Consider the following 16630-nt stretch of genomic DNA (forward strand, 5'->3'; position numbering starts at 1 on the left):
TCCCAGGGCCCCGCTACGCCGGGCCGAGCCATGGGCAGACATGGGGTGACCCGGGGCCCAAGTCGGCAGCTGCTGCAGTCCCGTGGGTGCCCAGCCATGCTCCGGCCTGCCCCGCTGGCATGCCTAGGACCTGCTGCCCATGCTGAGGGCCGTCCCTGTCTACAGAGGAGGGAGCCGATCCGGAGAGCATCGAGCTGGTGGCCCGGCAGGTGCTGAACATCTCCCTGCCCAGCAGCCCCAGCAGCATCCGACACCTGCTGCAGAAGATCCAGGACAGTATCCGGCAGCTGGACGGGGTGGACGCTGTCCTGAACAGCACAGCCCACGGCCTGGCTGCCGCCAAGGAGCTGCTCACACGGGCAGAGCAGGCCAGGTGAGTTACCAGGGACGGGAGCAGGCCAGGGGCTCTGGCTGAGGGTGTGGGGGGAGTGTCTGGTCCCAGCCTCTCCCTGCAGGGGGCACTGTGGGGGCAGGGTGCTGGCTCTGGAGAGAGCTTCAGCAGTGGGTGCTGTGGGGGCAGGGCAGGGCAGAGGGTGGCTCTGGGGGAGCTCGTGCTGTGGGGGCAGGGCGGGGCAGGGCGCTGGCGCTGGGGGAGCTCCCAGCAGGGGGCGCTGTGGGGGCGGGGCAAGGCGCTGGCTGTGGGGGGAGCTCCCAGCAGGGGGCGCTGTGGGGGCGGGGCATGGCAGGGGTGAGGGGGAGCTCCCAGCAGGGGGTGCTGTGGGGGCAGGGCAGGGCGCTGGCGCTGGGGGAGCTCCCAGCAGGGGGCGCTGTGGGGATAGGGCAGGGCGCTGGCGCTGGGGGAGCTCCCAGCAGGGGGCGCTGTGGGGATAGGGCAGGGCGCTGGCGCTGGGGGAGCTCCCAGCAGGGGGCGCTGTGGGGATAGGGCAGGGCGCTGGCGCTGGGGGAGCTCCCAGCAGGGGGCGCTGTGGGGATAGGGCAGGGCGCTGGCGCTGGGGGAGCTCCCAGCAGGGGGCGCTGTGGGGATAGGGCAGGGCGCTGGCGCTGGGGGAGCTCCCAGCAGGGGGCGCTGTGGGGATAGGGCAGGGCGCTGGCGCTGGGGGAGCTCCCAGCAGGGGGCGCTGTGGGGATAGGGCAGGGCGCTGGCGCTGGGGGAGCTCCCAGCAGGAGGCGCTGTGGGGGCGGGGCAAGGCGCTGGCTGTGGGGGGAGCTCCCGGCAGGGGGCGCTGTGGGGATAGGGCAGGGCGCTGGCGCTGGGGGAGCTCCCAGCAGGAGGCGCTGTGGGGGCGGGGCAAGGCGCTGGCTGTGGGGGGAGCTCCCGGCAGGGGGCGCTGTGGAGCCGGGGGGGGAGCTGCCTGGGGGGAGGGGTAGGGAGGGGCCCTGAGGGTGATGCTGCCTGTGCCCCCGCAGGGACCGAGCGGTGGGCGTGAGGGGGGTGATCGTGGCCACGCAGGAGGTGCTGGTGGGGGCGAAGGTCCAGGTGTCCGTGGTGGGGCACGTGCTGAGGAGCACCAAGGAGACAGTGCGAGGTGTGGAGAGCAGCGTGAAGGAGGTGAGGGCTCTGCCATCCTGGGGTCCCTTGTGCCCCCCCCCAAGCAGGCTGTGTCCTGCCACGGAGTTCTCCGCACACATTAGGGCACCCACCCGTTCCCAATCCGTGGGGCTCCGGGTGTACACGACTGCTGCCGGGGTGCAGTGAGAGAGCCTCACCCGGTAATCTCCTCCATCGCCTCCAGTGACTAACAACCCCCAGACCCAGTGCCCCCTGCACCCGGGAACCTTCTCTCTGGCCAGCCAGGATCGGGTCCATTTGGGGGCGCCTGTCTCTGCTCGGCGTCACTGGCAGAGAGCTGAGCTCTGGCGGCTCTGGCCGTGGGGCTGGGGCCTGGAGTCGGTTCCCAGGAATGTCCCTTTGGAGCCCAGTTTTGGTAGAGAGGTGAGTTCTGGGGAGCTCTGCCTTAGCCAGTCGTTACCCTAACATTTTACGAGCCAGGCCCATCCCGGCATAACGACGTTCCCAACGGGCCCCACCCTGGTGTAATGACATTCCCCACCAGCCCCACCCCGGCATAATGAGGTTCCCAATGGGCCCCACCCCAGCGTAACGATGTTCTCCACCAGCCCCACCCTGGTGTAACAACGTTCCCAAGTGGCCCTGCCCCAGCGTAACAATTTTCCCAACCGGCCCTGCCCCAGAGTAACAACATTCCCCACTGGCCCCTCCCCAGGATAACAACGTTCCCAACAAGCCCCGTCCCACTGTAACAATGTTCCCAACCACCCCTTCCCTGGCATAACAACGTTCCCAATCAGCCCTGCCCCAGGGTAACAACGTTCCCAATGAGCCCTGCCACGGTGTAACAACGTTCCCAACCAGCCATGCCCCAGGGTAACAATGTTCCCAACTGGCCCTAACCTGGCTTAACAACGTTCCTAACCAGCCCTTCTCTGGCATAACAATGTTCCCAACCAGCCCTGCCCCAGCGTCACAACGTTCCCAACGAGCCCCGCCCCAGCGTAACAACGTTCCCAACCAGCCCTTCCCTGGCATAAAAACATTCCCAACCAGCCCTGCCCCGGTGTAACAACGTTCCCAACGAGCCCCGCCCCAGCGTAACAACGTTCCTAACCAGCCCTTCGCTGGCATAACAACATTCCCAACGAGCCCTGTCCCGATGTAACAACGTTCCCAACCGGCCCCATCCCAGGGTAACAAAGTTCCCAACCAGCCACGCCCTGGCGTAACAACGTTCCCAACCGACCATGCCCCAGGGTAACAACATTCCCAGCTGGCCCCGTTCCAGGGTATTAAAGTTCTCAACCAGCCGTGCCCCGGCGTAACGACGTTCCCCACCGGCCCCACCCCGGCGTAATGACATTCTCAACCAGCTCCACCCCGGCGTAAGGACATTCCCAATCGGCCCCACCCCAGGGTAACAACGTTCCCCACCGGCCCCAGCCCCAGCCCCAGAGCCTTCGTTTACCCCTCACAAAATGAATGATGTAAGCGAGGGACAGTCAAAGCACCAGCCAGCCCAACACGGGGGAGGTGGAGCCGCCGGGACAAAGCGAGGGGGAATGAGGATTTCACCCTCCCACTCTGGGCTGTGATTTCTTGCCAGACAGACGCTGTTCGTTAGCCAGCTCAAGCTCCGTGTCTGCCCCCGGGGACGGTGGGGGGTCTCCATCCGACCCGCCCGATAGGCCCTTGGTTCAATGTCATTTAGATGGACTGTGCGGACGTGAGGTCCTGCTCCTCAGTGAATAGCTGCTGCTCGGCTGCTCTTTTCATCTGCCTGCAGACAAAGGCCTGATCCTTCCCCGGGGCATCCCCACACCCTGAACCCCCTTACTGGGGCTGGGGAACCCCTCCCTCCTCCGCTGGCTGGAGCCCCCCCCAGGTCCTGCCCCAGCTGCTCTTCCCTGGGGCCAGGCCGGGCCGGGGGCTCACGTGAACTCTCAACTGTGAGGTCGGGGCTGGGGGGGCTCCCATGGCAGCCTGTAGCGTCCACGCTGCGGGGGTGGGTGGGACCTGGGGCACCCTCGTCCCGCTGGCTCTGGTCCAAACCCCCTCTGTCCCGCGCAGGCTGAGCGCAGGCTCCGGGGGCTGCAGGAGAAGGAGTCGCAGGTGCTGCGGCCCCTGCAGGCGCTGGCGAAGCAGGTGGCTGCCCTGCAGGACAAATCCAGGGCCAACCGGGGCCTGGCCAAGGAGGCCAAGGAGAAAGCGGAGCGAGCCGTGTCGGCCACGGGGGAGCTGGGCCAGGTGAGAGCCCCCGGCCCTGCCAGCCTCCAGCGTCTTACCCCTGCCCTGGGCTCCTGGATGCCAGCCCCTGCCCTCCCCAAACCCACACAGTGCCTGCCCCTCCCCCCAGCCCTCCCTTCCCCCGCACAGCACCCTCCTCTTCCCCCAGCCCCTGCCCTCCCCCTCCCTCACACAGCACCCGCCCCCTCCCCCTAGTCCCTGACCTGGGCTCCTGGATGCCAGCCCCTGCCCTCCCCAAACCCACACAGCACCTGCCCCCTCCCCCTCCCCTCAGCCCTCTCCCTGCACCTCACAGCACCCGCCTCCTTCCCGCAGCCCATGCCCTCTCCCTCCCCCGCACGGCGCCCTCCCTCTCCTCCCAACCCCTGCCCTCCCCCTCCCTCGCACAGCACCCGCCCCCTCTCCCCAGTCCCTGACCTGGGCTCCTGGATGATAGCCCCTGCCCTCCCCAAACCCACATAGTGCCTGCCCCTCCCCCCAGCCCCTGCCCTCCCTGTCCCCTGCACAGCGCCCTCCCCCTCCCCCCAACCTACGCCCACCGGTCTGCTCAGCTCACTGCAGCACTGGGGGCAGTGGGCCCGCGCACCCAGAGGGCAGGACCCCCACGAGCCTGGTGCTGGGTGTCAGCCTGTGCCCCTCTGCCCCAGGCACTGGCAGTGGTGACACCACGCTACGCGGCGCTGAAGAGCCAGGTGGGCGGGCTGGCCGGGGCCTCGGGTGCGGCGCTGCTCCGGGTGAGGCGGCTCCTGCAGGACGCCCAGCAGCTCCTGGAAAAGGCCAGCGGCAGCCAGAGGAAGCTGGAAGGTACCCAGGGCGGGCGCGCGGCTGGGGGTGGCAGGAGCAGTGCCCAGCCCCACTTGCCAGGGGCCCTGCCGCCCCCCAGTCAGATGGGCACTCGGGAGGGGTACGGGCACGTAGTGTGGGGGGCTGCAGGCTGGGCTGGCTGTGGGCCCGGCTGGGGGGCCATGGCGGGGGGGCTCACCGCGGTCTCCGCCTGTCTGCAGAGCTGGAGCGGCGCTTTGGGGCCAGCGAGGAGCTGCTGGAGGCCAAGGCCAGGCAGCTGCAGGTGCTGGAGAGACGAGTCTCCGGGCTGCTGGAGGAGATCCAGGAGAAGACCAACGCCTACGCCACCTGCTAGTGCCCGGGCACCGCCTGCCGGCCTGACTGCCCATCGGGACCCCTGCAGAGCCCCCTGCCCCCCCTTCCAGGCCCAACTGCCCGTCTGGACCCCCGTGGAGACCCCCACCCCCACCCCCGGACCTGACTGCCCACCTGGACCCCTGCGGAGCCCCCTGCCCCCCGTTCCAGTCCCGATTGCCCGTCTGGACCCCCGCAGTGCCCCTCCCGCTGCCCAGCTGGGCCTCACTGCCCGTCTGGACCCCCACGGAGCCCCCGCCCCCCCTTCCAGGCCCAACTGCCCGTCTGGACCCCCACAGAGCCCCCCTGCCGCCCCAACTGCCCGTCTGGACCCCATGGTGCCCCCCCCCGCCACCCCTGCTGCCCCGACTGCCCGTCTGGACCCCTGTGGTGCCCCCCCCCCGCTTCCCCCCGTGACGATGTGGTTCTGGCGGGACCCAACTGAGAGTGCCAATTCAGGACCAATTGCTCAAACAGGGCAGTTACAGCCCAAGGCTGGGGTTTTTCCGCCTCTAAGGCACCAAACCAGCCAGACAAAAAGGACTTCGGTTTTACCCCACTGGCTAACCACAAGTCACACAAGCAATTTCCTTACACACTCCAGTCTCCCAGTGTCACCACCAGTGCCACCCGTCCTGGGGATGAATGGTTATGAAAACCAACACCCCAGTAAAAGAAAAAGGTTCTCTCGATCCCGAAGGACCAAGCCCCAGACCCAGGTCAATATACACATCAGATCTTACCCACAAATCACACTGTTGCCAATCCTTTAGTGTCTAAAATCTAAAGGTTTATTCATAAAGGGAAAAAGGTAGAGATGAGAGCTAGAACTAGTTAAATGGAATCAATTCCATACAGTAATGGCAAAGTTCTTAGTTCAGGCTGGTAGCAGTGATGGAGTAAACAGCAGATTCAAATCAAGTCTCTGGAGAACATCCCCCGCTGGGATGGGTCATCAGTCCCTTGTTCAGAGCTTCAGTTTGTAGCAAAGTCCCTCCAGAGGTAGGAAGCAGGACTGAAGACAAGATGGAGATGAGGCATCAGCCTTATATAGGCTCTTCCAGGTTTAAGAACCTCTTTGTTCTTACTGTGGAAAATTACAGCAAAATGGAGTCTGGAGTCACATGGGCCAGTTCCTGCACACCCTGCTGAGTTACAAGGCGTATCTGCCTCCTCTCAATGGGTCAGTTGTGTAGCTGATGGTCCTTAATGGGCCATCAAGCAGGCTAAGCAGAGCTAACACCAACTTGTCTGGGGTGTCTCCCAGAAGCACAGCACATTTTTGAAATACAGACAGTATACAGCCAATGTTCATAACTTCAACAACCAAATGATACAGACAGACAGCATAATCCTAACCAGCAACCCAGAACCTGGTCTTAGACACCTTACATGACCCCCTTTACATAAGAATTGGTGCCACTACAGGACCTTGGTTGCAACCATGTTCTATATGGTCCCAGTTTATATCAATAATGTCACACACCCCCAGGCCTGACTGCCCCTCTGGACTCCCATGGAGACCCCTGCCCCCCCTTCCAGGCCTGACTGCCTGTCTGGACACCTGCAGAGCCCCCCCGCCGCCCCAGGGCCTGACTGTCTGTATGGACCCCTGCAGAGTCCCCCTGCTGCCCCTGCCCCCCCACCCCCGCCCCAGCTGCCCCTGGGCCTGACTGTCTGGACCTCTGCGGAGCCTACCACTGCCCCCAGGCCTGACTGCCCGTCTGGACCCCCACGGAGCCCCCTCCAGCTGCCCCTGGGCCTGACTGTCTGGACCCCTGCAGAGTCCCCCTGCTGCCCCTGCCTGGGCCCAACAGCCCATCTGGACCCCCACAGTACCCCCCCCAGTCGCCCCTGGGCCTGACTGCCCATCTGGACCCCTGCAGAGCCCCTCTGCTGCCCCCTCCGAGGCCCAACTGCCCATCTGAACCCCCGCGGAGCCCCCCTGCTGCTCCCCAGGCCTGACTGCCCGTCTGGACTCCCATGGTGCCCCCCCAGCCGCCCCCGGGCCTGACTGACCATCTGGACTCCCATGGTGCCCCCCCCCGCCACCCCCGGGCCTGACTGCCTGTCTGGACCCCCATGCCTTCCCTCCATGCTGCCCTCCCGCTCCCTCTGCGCTGCTGGGCTGGGCCTGTGACCTAGGGCACAGGCCATCCTTGGAAGGGCTCAGTGGGCCCCTGGCAGCAGTGGGGGGGTCCCCTGGGGGAGCTGTGGAGGGTGCCTGCCGTCTCCCTCTCGCAATGCAGACTGGACAAGTGGATGAGGGATTTGGACCCTCCAATCCACAGGGGTCCCCACAAGGACCCAAGGCAGAGAGACACCCCCAGCAGGGCCCCCTGGATGCCCCCAATCCACAGGGGCCCCCCACAGGGACCCAGGGCAGAGAGACGCCCCCAGCAGGGCCCCCCCGCCAAGGACACCCCTGAGCCACAGCCGCCTCCCACAGGGACCCGGGGCAGAGAGATGCCCCCAGCAGGGCCCCCCCCAGGACACCCCCAATCCACAGGTGCCCCCCACAGGGACCCGGGGCAGAGAGACACCCCCAGCAGGGCCCCCTCAAGGACATCCCCGATCCACAGGGGCCCCCCACAGGGACCCAGGGCAGAGAGACACCCCTAGTAGGGCACCCCCAAGGACACCCCCTATCCACAAGGGTCACCCCGGGGACACAGCTCATGGTGTGATGAGGCCCCTGCCCCCCCATCCCAGACATTCATGGGATTATTTCCTGTCCCTCCCACACCCCACAGCAGATGGGGCTGGGGAATGCCCCCCAGGGAGGGCAGAGCCAAGTGCCCATACTGCTGTGGGGGTCAGAGCTGGCGTGCAGGCCCCTCCACTGGCAAGGATGCCCAAGCCCCCGACCCTTTGCCTGTCCTAGGGGGAGTCAGAAGTTCTGCTGGCAGCCTGCTCTGTGTCCTGTCGCTGCCCTCCCTGGCTACGGGCTGTGCCCGCTGCCAGCAAGCCTGGGGCTCTGGGCTCATGGGCAGGCAGTGCTGTGGGGCCAGCACTGTGCTAGGGAGCGAGTGGGAAGCAAGGGGCGGGCCCCACCTGGAAGGGGCCCCTCCTGGCTCCAGGCTCTGCCCGGCCAGCTCCTGTAGCACCCCTGGACTCTGCCAATAAAGGCCTAAGCCCGTGGCCCCGGCTGCTCCGTGTTACGTGCAGGCTTCTGCGCTGGGCACTGCCCCAGCGCCCAAAGGGACCATGGCCCTATGCTGACTCTGCCCCAGGGGCCTCGGGCGATGGTGGCTCTGCTCCCTATGAAGCCCGTGGGCGATGCTGGCTCTGCTCCCTACGAAGCTGGTGGGTGATGCTGACTCTGCCCCGGGGGGCCTGGGCGATGCTGGCTCTGCTCCCTACGAAGCCCGTGGGCGATGCTGACTCTGCCCCAGGGGCCCCGGGCGTTGGTGGCTCTGCTCCTTACAAAGCCGGTGGGCGATGCTGATTCTGCCCCGGGGGCCCTGCATGATGCTGGCTCTGCTCCCTACGAAGCCCGTGGGCGATGCTGGCTCTGCTCCTTACGAAGCCGGTGAGCGATGGTGGCTCTGTTCCCTACGAAGCCGGTGGGCGATGGTGGCTCTGCCCCGGGGACCCTGGGCGATGGTGGCTCTGCTCCCTACGAAGCTGGTGGGTGATGGTGGCTCTGCCCCGGGGGCCCTGGGCGATGCTGGCTCTGCTCCCTACGAAGCCGGGCAGGACTCTGGGGGAGCCTCCTCTCTCGAAGCAGACGGTCCCCAGGGCAAGAAGCTCCCACAGCTTCCACCTTCCTGGATCTGAGCTCAGAGCATCCAGCATCCCCTGCCCCTCCGTGCGCTTCCCGCAGCGAGTCGCCCGGGTGGGGTCATGGGGCAGCCAGAGGGCCCTGCCCCCCCCACCTCCGCAGGCAGATGGGACTCTCAGCCAGCCGGGGAAACAGCAGGTTTATCAGTCACAGGATCATGGCGAAGGGCAGAGCTCGTTAGCACAGAAATCAGGGACTTTCAGCCAAGTCCATCTTGGGATTCCTGGGCCAGGCAGCATGGCTTCCCCCCCTTCCAGCCCCTCACACAGAGTGCCAGCCTCCAGGCACCCCACCTCCGACACCCCATTGTTCCTCCTCCTTCTCTTTGTCTTGCTTCCTGGGCAAAAGGTGTCACCTGGTCGCACCCCCCGCCCCCGTCTCAGGTTACACAGCTGCAAACAGCTGGGCAGCAAAAATCACACACCCAATTCCCACCCCTGAAGTATGGTGCAGCACACAGGGAAACTGAGGCACACCCAGTATTGGTATAGGACAGTAAGACTCACATGCAGCATAACCAGATGAATAAAACTCCACTTCTTCACAGGCCCAGTTCTAACCCTGCCCTGCCTGCAGGTGCTGGCGTGTCCCCTTCACCTGCGGGCCCCATCCCAAACCCACCCAGGTCTGGGGCCATGCACCCAGGAGAGGGTGAGAACGTGGAGGCGCTTGGGACCGTGCTCTGTGAAGAGCCAAGGCCTGGGCAAGTGGGACTGGGATGGGCAGCATGTCCAGGGAAGGGCTGCTCAGTCCCGGGCCGTCTGCGTCCCCGGGAGCAGCAGCCAGCAGTGGGCACAGGGAGCTCAGGGCAGATGCAGTCAGAGAGTGGATCTGCCCCCTGGGCCGGCTCCCCCAGCAAGAGGCTTGTACCCCAAGGGGCTGGCCAAGCGCTAGCTGCCCTTGTGAGCTGGGCATGGGGTTCCCGGGGGCTCTGCCCTGGATTAGCTGGGGATTGGGCTCAATGACTGAACGGTGCCTTTGAGGTGGAACCAGCTCTTGGAACACCCTGCCCTCACCCTCTCCAGGGGCAGCCAGAGCCCCCCACTTTGCCCCAGGCACTCCCCAGACCGCTCCGAGTGTCCAGCCCTGGCCCCTCCAGCGTGGGGGAGTCAGATTCGCCCAAGGGAGGCAGCTGCCGTGGGGCAGCCTGGCTGGTGGCAGGGCCAGAGGCTGGCACGGGCCTGGAGCCATCGCTGCTCGGTGAGCGCCAGCCAGGCAGGACCCAGAGCCCCACCGCGGGGGCAGCCCCGGGCCCTTGCAGGAGCAGGCTCCAAACCCCAGGAACTGGTCCATTCTTGAGGGGGAACCAGGGAAGCTCTGGGCTGAGCCCTTCTGCTTCCAGCCCGAGGGCTTGGCCCTGCTTGTGCCAGCGTGAGCGGGGTGGGCAGGGCCGGGCCTGGCGTGGGGGTCAGACTGCCTTGCCGAAGGACTGAGCTGCCCAAGCTGTGCCCACCAAGGGCAGCCTGCGGAGTCCCCACATCCCTGCAGGCAGCATGAGCTGCATCCCTGTCGGGTGCCACCATGCTCACCCCTTCCAGGAAGGGGTCCCGGGCTGGCCAGGGCCCCGCATCAGTGCTGAGCAGGGGTATTTACTGGGGTCCAGACCCAGCGTCCATTGCCCAAGCGTGGCTGGTGCCGCAGTGCCTGCCTGGGCTGCTGCCAGCCTGAACCAGTAGCTCAGGTCGGCGCCATCCAGCACCATGGAGCATTAACACTGACCCGCAAGGCCACCCCCGCCCCTGCCCCTCGCATGCTGCAGCCGGCCAGGGCAGCCCCAACCCTCCGGCACGGGGTGGGACAGCGTCAAGCCGGAGGGTGCCAGTGTGTAGTTAGCTGAACCGAGCCACCAGTTCACCCACCCCGCTCGTTCGGCACTGAGGCGCCTGCCTCTGGGGTGGGGGCTGGTTATAGAGGGACCCTTTGCCCACTGCGGAGCTGCAGCCTGCTCTGCGGCTGGGCACGGGGGCTGCTTATACAGGGACCCCTCGCTGGCCACTGGGACAGGCTCACTGCGGAGGGTGGGGCCTGAGGAAGAGACACAGCTTCCCAAACCCTCCAGCTGGGCCGTAGCGGGTGGGGTGGGGCGGGATTTGGCCCAGCCGCCCTTGACTGAAATCCGGCCTCGGCTGCCAGCGTCTGTCCTGCAGCCCCCGCCCCGGACTTGCATTCCAGTCCGGGCCAGCCAGCGCGGGGGAAAAGCCGGAGCCGCCTGGAAAGGAGCTGAGCCCCAGGGCCTGCGCCCTCCGGCTCTCCCCGTCTGCACCTGGCAGCTCCCTAGGGCCGTGCCCACCGGCTCCCCCCTTCTGCACCTGGCAGCGCCCCAGGGCCGTGCCCACCGGCTCCCCCCGTCTGTGCCCAGCAGCTCCCCAGGGCCTGCGCCCACCGGCTCCCCCCGTCTGTGCCCACCAGCTCCCCCGGTCTGTGCCCGGCAGCTCCCTCCGGTCTGTGCCCGGCAGCTCCCCCCTTCTGTGCCCGGCAGCTCCCCCCAGTCTGTGCCCGGCAGCTCCCCCCTTCTGTGCCCGACAGCTCCCCCCGGTCTGTGCCCGGCAGCTCCCCCCCCTTCTGTGCCCGGAAGCTCCCCCCAGTCTGTGCCCGGCAGCCCCCCCCCCGTCTATGCCCGGCAGCTCCCCAGGGCTGTGCCCGCCGGCTCCCCCGGTCTGTGCCCAGCAGCTCCCCCCGTCTGTGCCCAGCACCTCCCCCCAGTCTGTGCCCGGCAGCCCCCCACATCTGTGCCCGGCAGCTCCCCCCGGTCTGTGCCCAGCAGCCCCGCAGTCTGTGCCCGGCAGCTCCCCCCGCTCTGTGCCCGGCAGCTCCCCAGGGCCTGAACCCTCCGGCTCCCCCCGTCTGTGCCCGGCAGCTCCCCCCAGTCTGTGACCAGCAGCCCCCCAGTCTGTGCCCGGCAGCTCCCCCCGCTCTGTGCCTGCCGGCCAGGGACGCTGGTGCCATTTGTGCGGGGCTGAGCCGTGGAACCAAACTGCAAACCCTGGATATGATGGAAACCGCGTCACGCCAGGGGGTGCTGCAGCCCCCCAGTTCCAGCACCTGGGCTACGGCTCCCAGAGCTGCGCCCCTGGCTCCCCGCAAACTGTCCCTGCCTGCGGGCACCGCCCGCCCGCTCGCCGCCGCTGGCACAACCCCAGGCACCCCCGGCACAGGGACACGGGGGGCCGCTTCGTTCCCGGGGGGGGGGCGCTTGGCACGTGCCGGGACAAGCCCTTTCTGAGGCCCCGGGGCTGGGAACGGGCCGGGGGGACCGGGGGTCCCGTTTTCCCTTTGGCCCCCCTACGAGGCACCGCCTCCGGGGGCCCCCGGCCGGCTCCTCCCCTGGCCGCGGCCCCGGATCCCAGCGGCGAATCCGCCCCGCACTTTGCCTCCGGCCCCTCGCCAACTTCGCCAACTTCGGGCCCGGGCACAGCGGGGCTGAGCCGAGCCGAGCCGAGCCGGACCGGGCAGGTGAGCGGGACGGGGCTGGGCGCGTCCCCGGGGGAGTGGGGCTCGGGCTCAGGCTCGGGCTCGGCTCGGCTCACCGGCTTCTCCCGCAGGGTGAAGAGGAGCCTGCGGCGAAGGACGAGCGGGACCCGGGGCTGCCCCGATGAGGCTGTGGGGCTGGCTGCTGGCGGGTGAGTCCAGCCCGGCTGGGCCCCCTGGGCGGTGGGGGGCACCAGGAACCAAGGGGCCTTGAGCGATGCCCAGCCAGGCCCCGCCCCGCCCCAGATGCGCTGTGTCCTGGGGGGCAGGAAAGCAGTAGCTTGGCCAGAGGGTGGGGGGGTCCTGGGACAGCTGGGGCCGGGCAGCTCCTCTCATGGCCCCTGCCCCTAGGTCCTGTGGGGCCCCGTCCCTGTGCAGATGGCACGCGCCCTCCCTCCTGTGCACCCGCTTGGGGGGCCTGCGGTGACGCTACCAGGTAGGGGTCGCGCTGGCTCCTTCCCCATTGGCACCCCTGGGGCTCGTGCTTCATCTTGGGCCCGTCCCCCCTGGGGGGTCAGTGCCAGGCAGTGGCCTGGTCCCATCTCCTGCAGGGAGCTGTGGGGCAGGGAGGACCCGCAGGTTTTGGGGTGGGCCCTGGGCCTGTTCCCTGAGCCGGGACTCCTGGGTCCAGTCCCAGCTGTGCCTGGCGCTGTCCACCACTCCCTTGTTACCCTGTGCCCAGTGCCAGCTGCCAGCCACCCCTTGGCCCCCAGTTTGGCCCCAGAGCCCTGCCGGTCTGCCTCTGTGCTGCCCTCTTGCCATGAGCGGGGGGAGGGGTGCATGGTGTGCCCGTGCTGGGGGGTGGGAGGCGGGGGCGCACACACCGGGGCAGCCGGTTCTCGTCTGTCTTCGAAGCTCAGTGGTAGGGGAGGGGGCTGGCCGGAGTTGGCTGGGTGCCTAGATCGCAGCCTGCCCGGGGGGGCGGGGGGACAGGGTGAGCAACCCCTCAGCAGAAGGGCAGTGAGTGTGCTGGGGCACGGAGGGCCAAGCTCCCCTGCATCCTTCCCCATGGGCAGTAGCGTCGCAGGTTGGGGAGGAGGGAGCCTGGAACCCTGGGTTCCTGGCCCGGCCTCCCCCTTTCCTGGTCCCTCTTCCTGGCTGGGCGGCTGGTGCCCTGGGACCCCGGGATGCAGCGTCAGAGCCTTGCTGTAGGCAGCAGACCCCACCCCTCCCCTGGCTGCCTGCCCGGCTGGGCCCAGACCCCTGGCACGCGAGGGCGAGGGCCTGGCTATTTCTAGCTGGCAGCTGTTTCCGCCCCGGCCAGCGGAAGGGGCTCGACCATCACATTCCTGGCCCTGCTTGAGGGGCAGGGGCAGGTGGCCAAGGGGGGCTCAGAGCAGCCTGGAGCCAGACCCTCGGCACAGCCCCCACCCCGGTCTGTGTGACCACCAGCCCCTGGCTCTGGCCCTGCTCTGCGCCAGGGAGCCCGAATTCCTGGGTGATGGCAGAACAAAGGTCCCGGTGCCCATCAGTGCCTGTACACCTGCAGTGCCAGGGCAGCCCCCCTCCACCCCATGCATGCTCCCTTCCCCGGGGCACCAGGGCGCCCCCCGTCCCCAAGCTAGGACACCACCCTCCCCCCCATCCCCAGGCAAAGGCAGCTGACAGGGCACGGACCCCCAGCTCCCTCGCCCAGGGCGGGGTGCAGACCCTGCTCTCCTCTCAGCTCTGACCTCTCTCCACAGTGCTGGGGGGGGGCCTGTGCCAGCACCCCGAGCCCCCGCATGGCTGCTCCATGGGCAGCTGCTACCCGGTCACCGGGGACCTGCTTGTGGGCCGAGCGGAGCGGCTGAAAGCCTCCTCCACGTGCGGGCTGCAGGGACCCCAGCCCTACTGTATCGTCAGTCACCTGCAGGTGGGGCGCGGGTACTGGGGGGTAGGGGGCACTGGGGGGGTGCTGGGGGGTGCCCTGGACAGGGGGCACTGTAGGGCAGGGGGTGCTGGGGCAGGGGGCTTGTGGAGCAGGGGTATGCTGGGGTGGGGGGTGCTGGGGCAGGGGGCTCATGGAGCAGGGGTATGCTGGGGCAGGGGTATGCTGGGGCAGGGGTATGCTGGGGCGGGGGCTCGTGGGGCAGGGGTATGCTGGGGTGGGGGTGCTGGGGCAGGGGTATGCTGGGGCAGGGGTATGCTGGGGTGGGGGGTGCTGGGGCAGGGGGCTCGTGGGGCAGGGGTATGCTGGGGTGGGGCATTCTGGGGTGGGGGGTGCTGCAGGGCCGGGGGCTCGTGGGGCAGGGGGCTCGTGGGGCAGGGGTATGCTGGGGTGGGGGGTGCTGGGGCAGGGGGCTCGTGGGGCAGGGGTATGCTGGGGTGGGGCGTGCTGGGGTGGGGGCTGCTGCAGGGCCGGGGGTGCTGGGGCAGGGGGCTCGTGGGTCGGGGGGGCTGCAGGGCAGTGGGCTCGTGGAGCAGGGGTATGCTGGGGCAGGGGCTCGTGGGGCAGGGGTATGCTGGGGCAGGGGCTCGTGGAGCAGGGGTATGCTGGGGCAGGGGCTCGTGGAGCAGGGGTATGCTGGGGCAGGGGCTCGTGGAGCAGGGGTATGCTGGGGCAGGGGCTCGTGGGGCAGGGGTTTGCTGGGGCAGGGGCTCGTGGGGCAGGGGTATGCTGGGGCAGGGGGCTTGTGGGGCAGGGGGCTTGTGGGGCAGGGGTTTGCTGGGGCAGGGGCTCGTGGGGCAGGGGTATGCTGGGGCAGGGGGCTTGTGGGGCAGGGGGCTTGTGGGGCAGGGGTTTGCTGGGGCAGGGGCTCGTGGGGCAGGGGTATGCTGGGGTGGGGGGTGCTGGGGCAGGGGGCTCGTGCGGCAGGGGTATGCTGGGGTGGGGCGTGCTGGGGTGGGGGGTGCTGCAGGGCCGGGGGTGCTGGGGCAGGGGGCTCGTGGGGCAGGGGCACCCTGGGCAGTGGGCAGGGGGCGCTGGGCAGCAGTGGGGCGGGCGGTGCCAGGCTGCGGGGGGCACACTAAGGCGGCTCTGTTGCAGGAGGAGAAGAAGTGCTTTGTGTGCGACTCGCGCCGGCCCTACGCCCCCCTGGCCAACCCCCTCAGCCACGGCATCGAGAACGCCGTCCCCTCCTTCCTCCCCCACCGCAGGAAGGCCTGGTGGCAGTCAGAGAACGGTGAGCCCCGCCCTGCCCCCAGCCTGCCCCCCAGCCCCCCAGTTTGGCCCCCCTGCCCCGCCCCCCAGCACCCAGCCCTCCTCGCTCAGCCCTGCCCCACCCCTGGCTCAGCCTCCCAGGCCTCTCGGCTCGGCCCTCCTGCCCCGGCCCCCAGCCTGCCGGCTCAGCCTCCTTGCCCTCAGCCCAGCCCCCAGCCCCCCAGATCAGCCCCCCAGCCCGCCCCCCAGCCCCGTGGCTCAGCCCCCAGCCCCCCGGTTCAGCCCCCCTGCCCCCAACCCATCCCCTAGCCCCCAGGCTCAGCCCCCCAGCCCGCCCCCCAGACCCCCGGCTCAGCCCCCCTGTCCCCAGCCCATCCCCGAGACCCACGGCTCAGCCCCCTGCCCCCAGCCCTCCCGGCTCAGCCCCCAGCCCTCCTGGCTCAGCCCCCAGCACCCCCTGGCTCAGCCCACCTGACCCCCAGCCCTGCCCCCAGGCCCTGCCTAGTCCCCCGATGTGGCCCCCAGCTCCCTTGCAGAGAGCCCCATTGCCTAGACTGTGTGGGGCCCAGGAGCCCTGGGCCTCTCCGCCCTCCCGGGCCAAGCCATCCCCATCCAGCCCCCAGGGTAGGTGGCTGCCTCGGGAGGGCAGAGCAGGCCAGGGGGGCTGAGCCGGGGGGTGCTGGGGCTGAGCCGGGGGGCTGGGGGATGGACTGGGGGCAGGAGGGCCGAGTCGGGGGTCTGGGGGGCAGGGCTGGGGATCAGGGGCCTGGCAGAGACGGGCCAGGCTCCAACGCCGTACGGCCCCTGCGTTCCCCTAAACAGGAGAGGGGCCGGCAGCCATGTGGAGCTGGGGGTCCCTGGGGCCCCGTCCTTCCCTTGCTGACTCACCGGCCGGACCCACCCTGGCCTGGCCCTTTGCCGCTGGGCCCTGCCAGACGGAGGCGGCTGAGTCCTTGGCAGCGGCCGGGCTCGGAGGGGGCCTCGTCCTGGCCCCACAGCAGCCCCAGCGCCCAGGATGATGCCCCCGGCCCCACTGCCGGCCCCATGGAGCTCACAGCCCCGTCTCCGCAGGCGTGGAGCACGTCAGCATCCGCCTGGATCTGGAGGCCGAGTTCCACTTCACCCACCTCATCATGACCTTCAAGGTGGGTCCCTGCCTGGGGCGGGCGTGGGGAGTCCTGTGGGGCCAGGCCACCCTCCTGCGGGCATGGGGCCCCTCGCCAAGACCCATCCTCCCCTGGGACATGGGGGACACGCCAGCCTCCCAGAAGCCACCAGCCCTGTCCCTTGGCTGCCCCCCACCTGTCCCCACGCCCACCCCACCCCGCGCCAGGCTGGGGGCTCCCTCCCCTCCCCCGATGCCCCATCCCGCGCCAGGCTGGGGGCTCCCTCCCTTCCCCCGATGCCCCATCCCGCGCCAGGCTGGGGGCTCCCTCCC

The 16630-nt window shown here is 68.9% G+C and overlaps 2 protein-coding genes and 1 long non-coding RNA gene across 4 annotated transcripts in view; 2 read left to right on the plus strand and 1 right to left on the minus strand.

Moving 5' to 3' along the window:
* The window catches only part of LOC127053132 (laminin subunit beta-2-like), a 77933-nt gene extending 72994 nt beyond the window's left edge, over positions 1-4939 (plus strand). For both annotated transcript variants that reach the window (XM_050957231.1, XM_050957233.1), the window contains 5 exons: positions 166-373; positions 1369-1510; positions 3545-3721; positions 4369-4525; positions 4726-4939. In XM_050957231.1, the coding sequence (XP_050813188.1) occupies positions 166-373; positions 1369-1510; positions 3545-3721; positions 4369-4525; positions 4726-4859 (818 nt within the window). In that variant the 3' untranslated portion in view covers positions 4860-4939. The remainder of the gene's footprint in view (positions 1-165; positions 374-1368; positions 1511-3544; positions 3722-4368; positions 4526-4725) is intronic.
* LOC127053247 (uncharacterized) overlaps positions 1-16630 on the minus strand; it is a 124733-nt gene that overhangs the window by 21173 nt on the left and 86930 nt on the right. The gene's annotated exons all lie outside the window — the stretch shown is intronic.
* The window catches only part of LOC127053133 (laminin subunit beta-2-like), a 35545-nt gene continuing 30900 nt past the window's right edge, over positions 11986-16630 (plus strand). Inside the window, exons 1-5 of the mRNA XM_050957234.1 lie at positions 11986-12095; positions 12185-12262; positions 13796-13965; positions 15079-15214; positions 16264-16337. Coding sequence (XP_050813191.1) covers positions 12235-12262; positions 13796-13965; positions 15079-15214; positions 16264-16337 — 408 coding nt within the window. The 5' untranslated portion in view covers positions 11986-12095; positions 12185-12234. The remainder of the gene's footprint in view (positions 12096-12184; positions 12263-13795; positions 13966-15078; positions 15215-16263; positions 16338-16630) is intronic.

The sequence above is a fragment of the Gopherus flavomarginatus genome, chromosome 6 (assembly GCF_025201925.1).
Source record: "Gopherus flavomarginatus isolate rGopFla2 chromosome 6, rGopFla2.mat.asm, whole genome shotgun sequence".
Taxonomy (NCBI): Eukaryota; Metazoa; Chordata; order Testudines; family Testudinidae; genus Gopherus; species Gopherus flavomarginatus.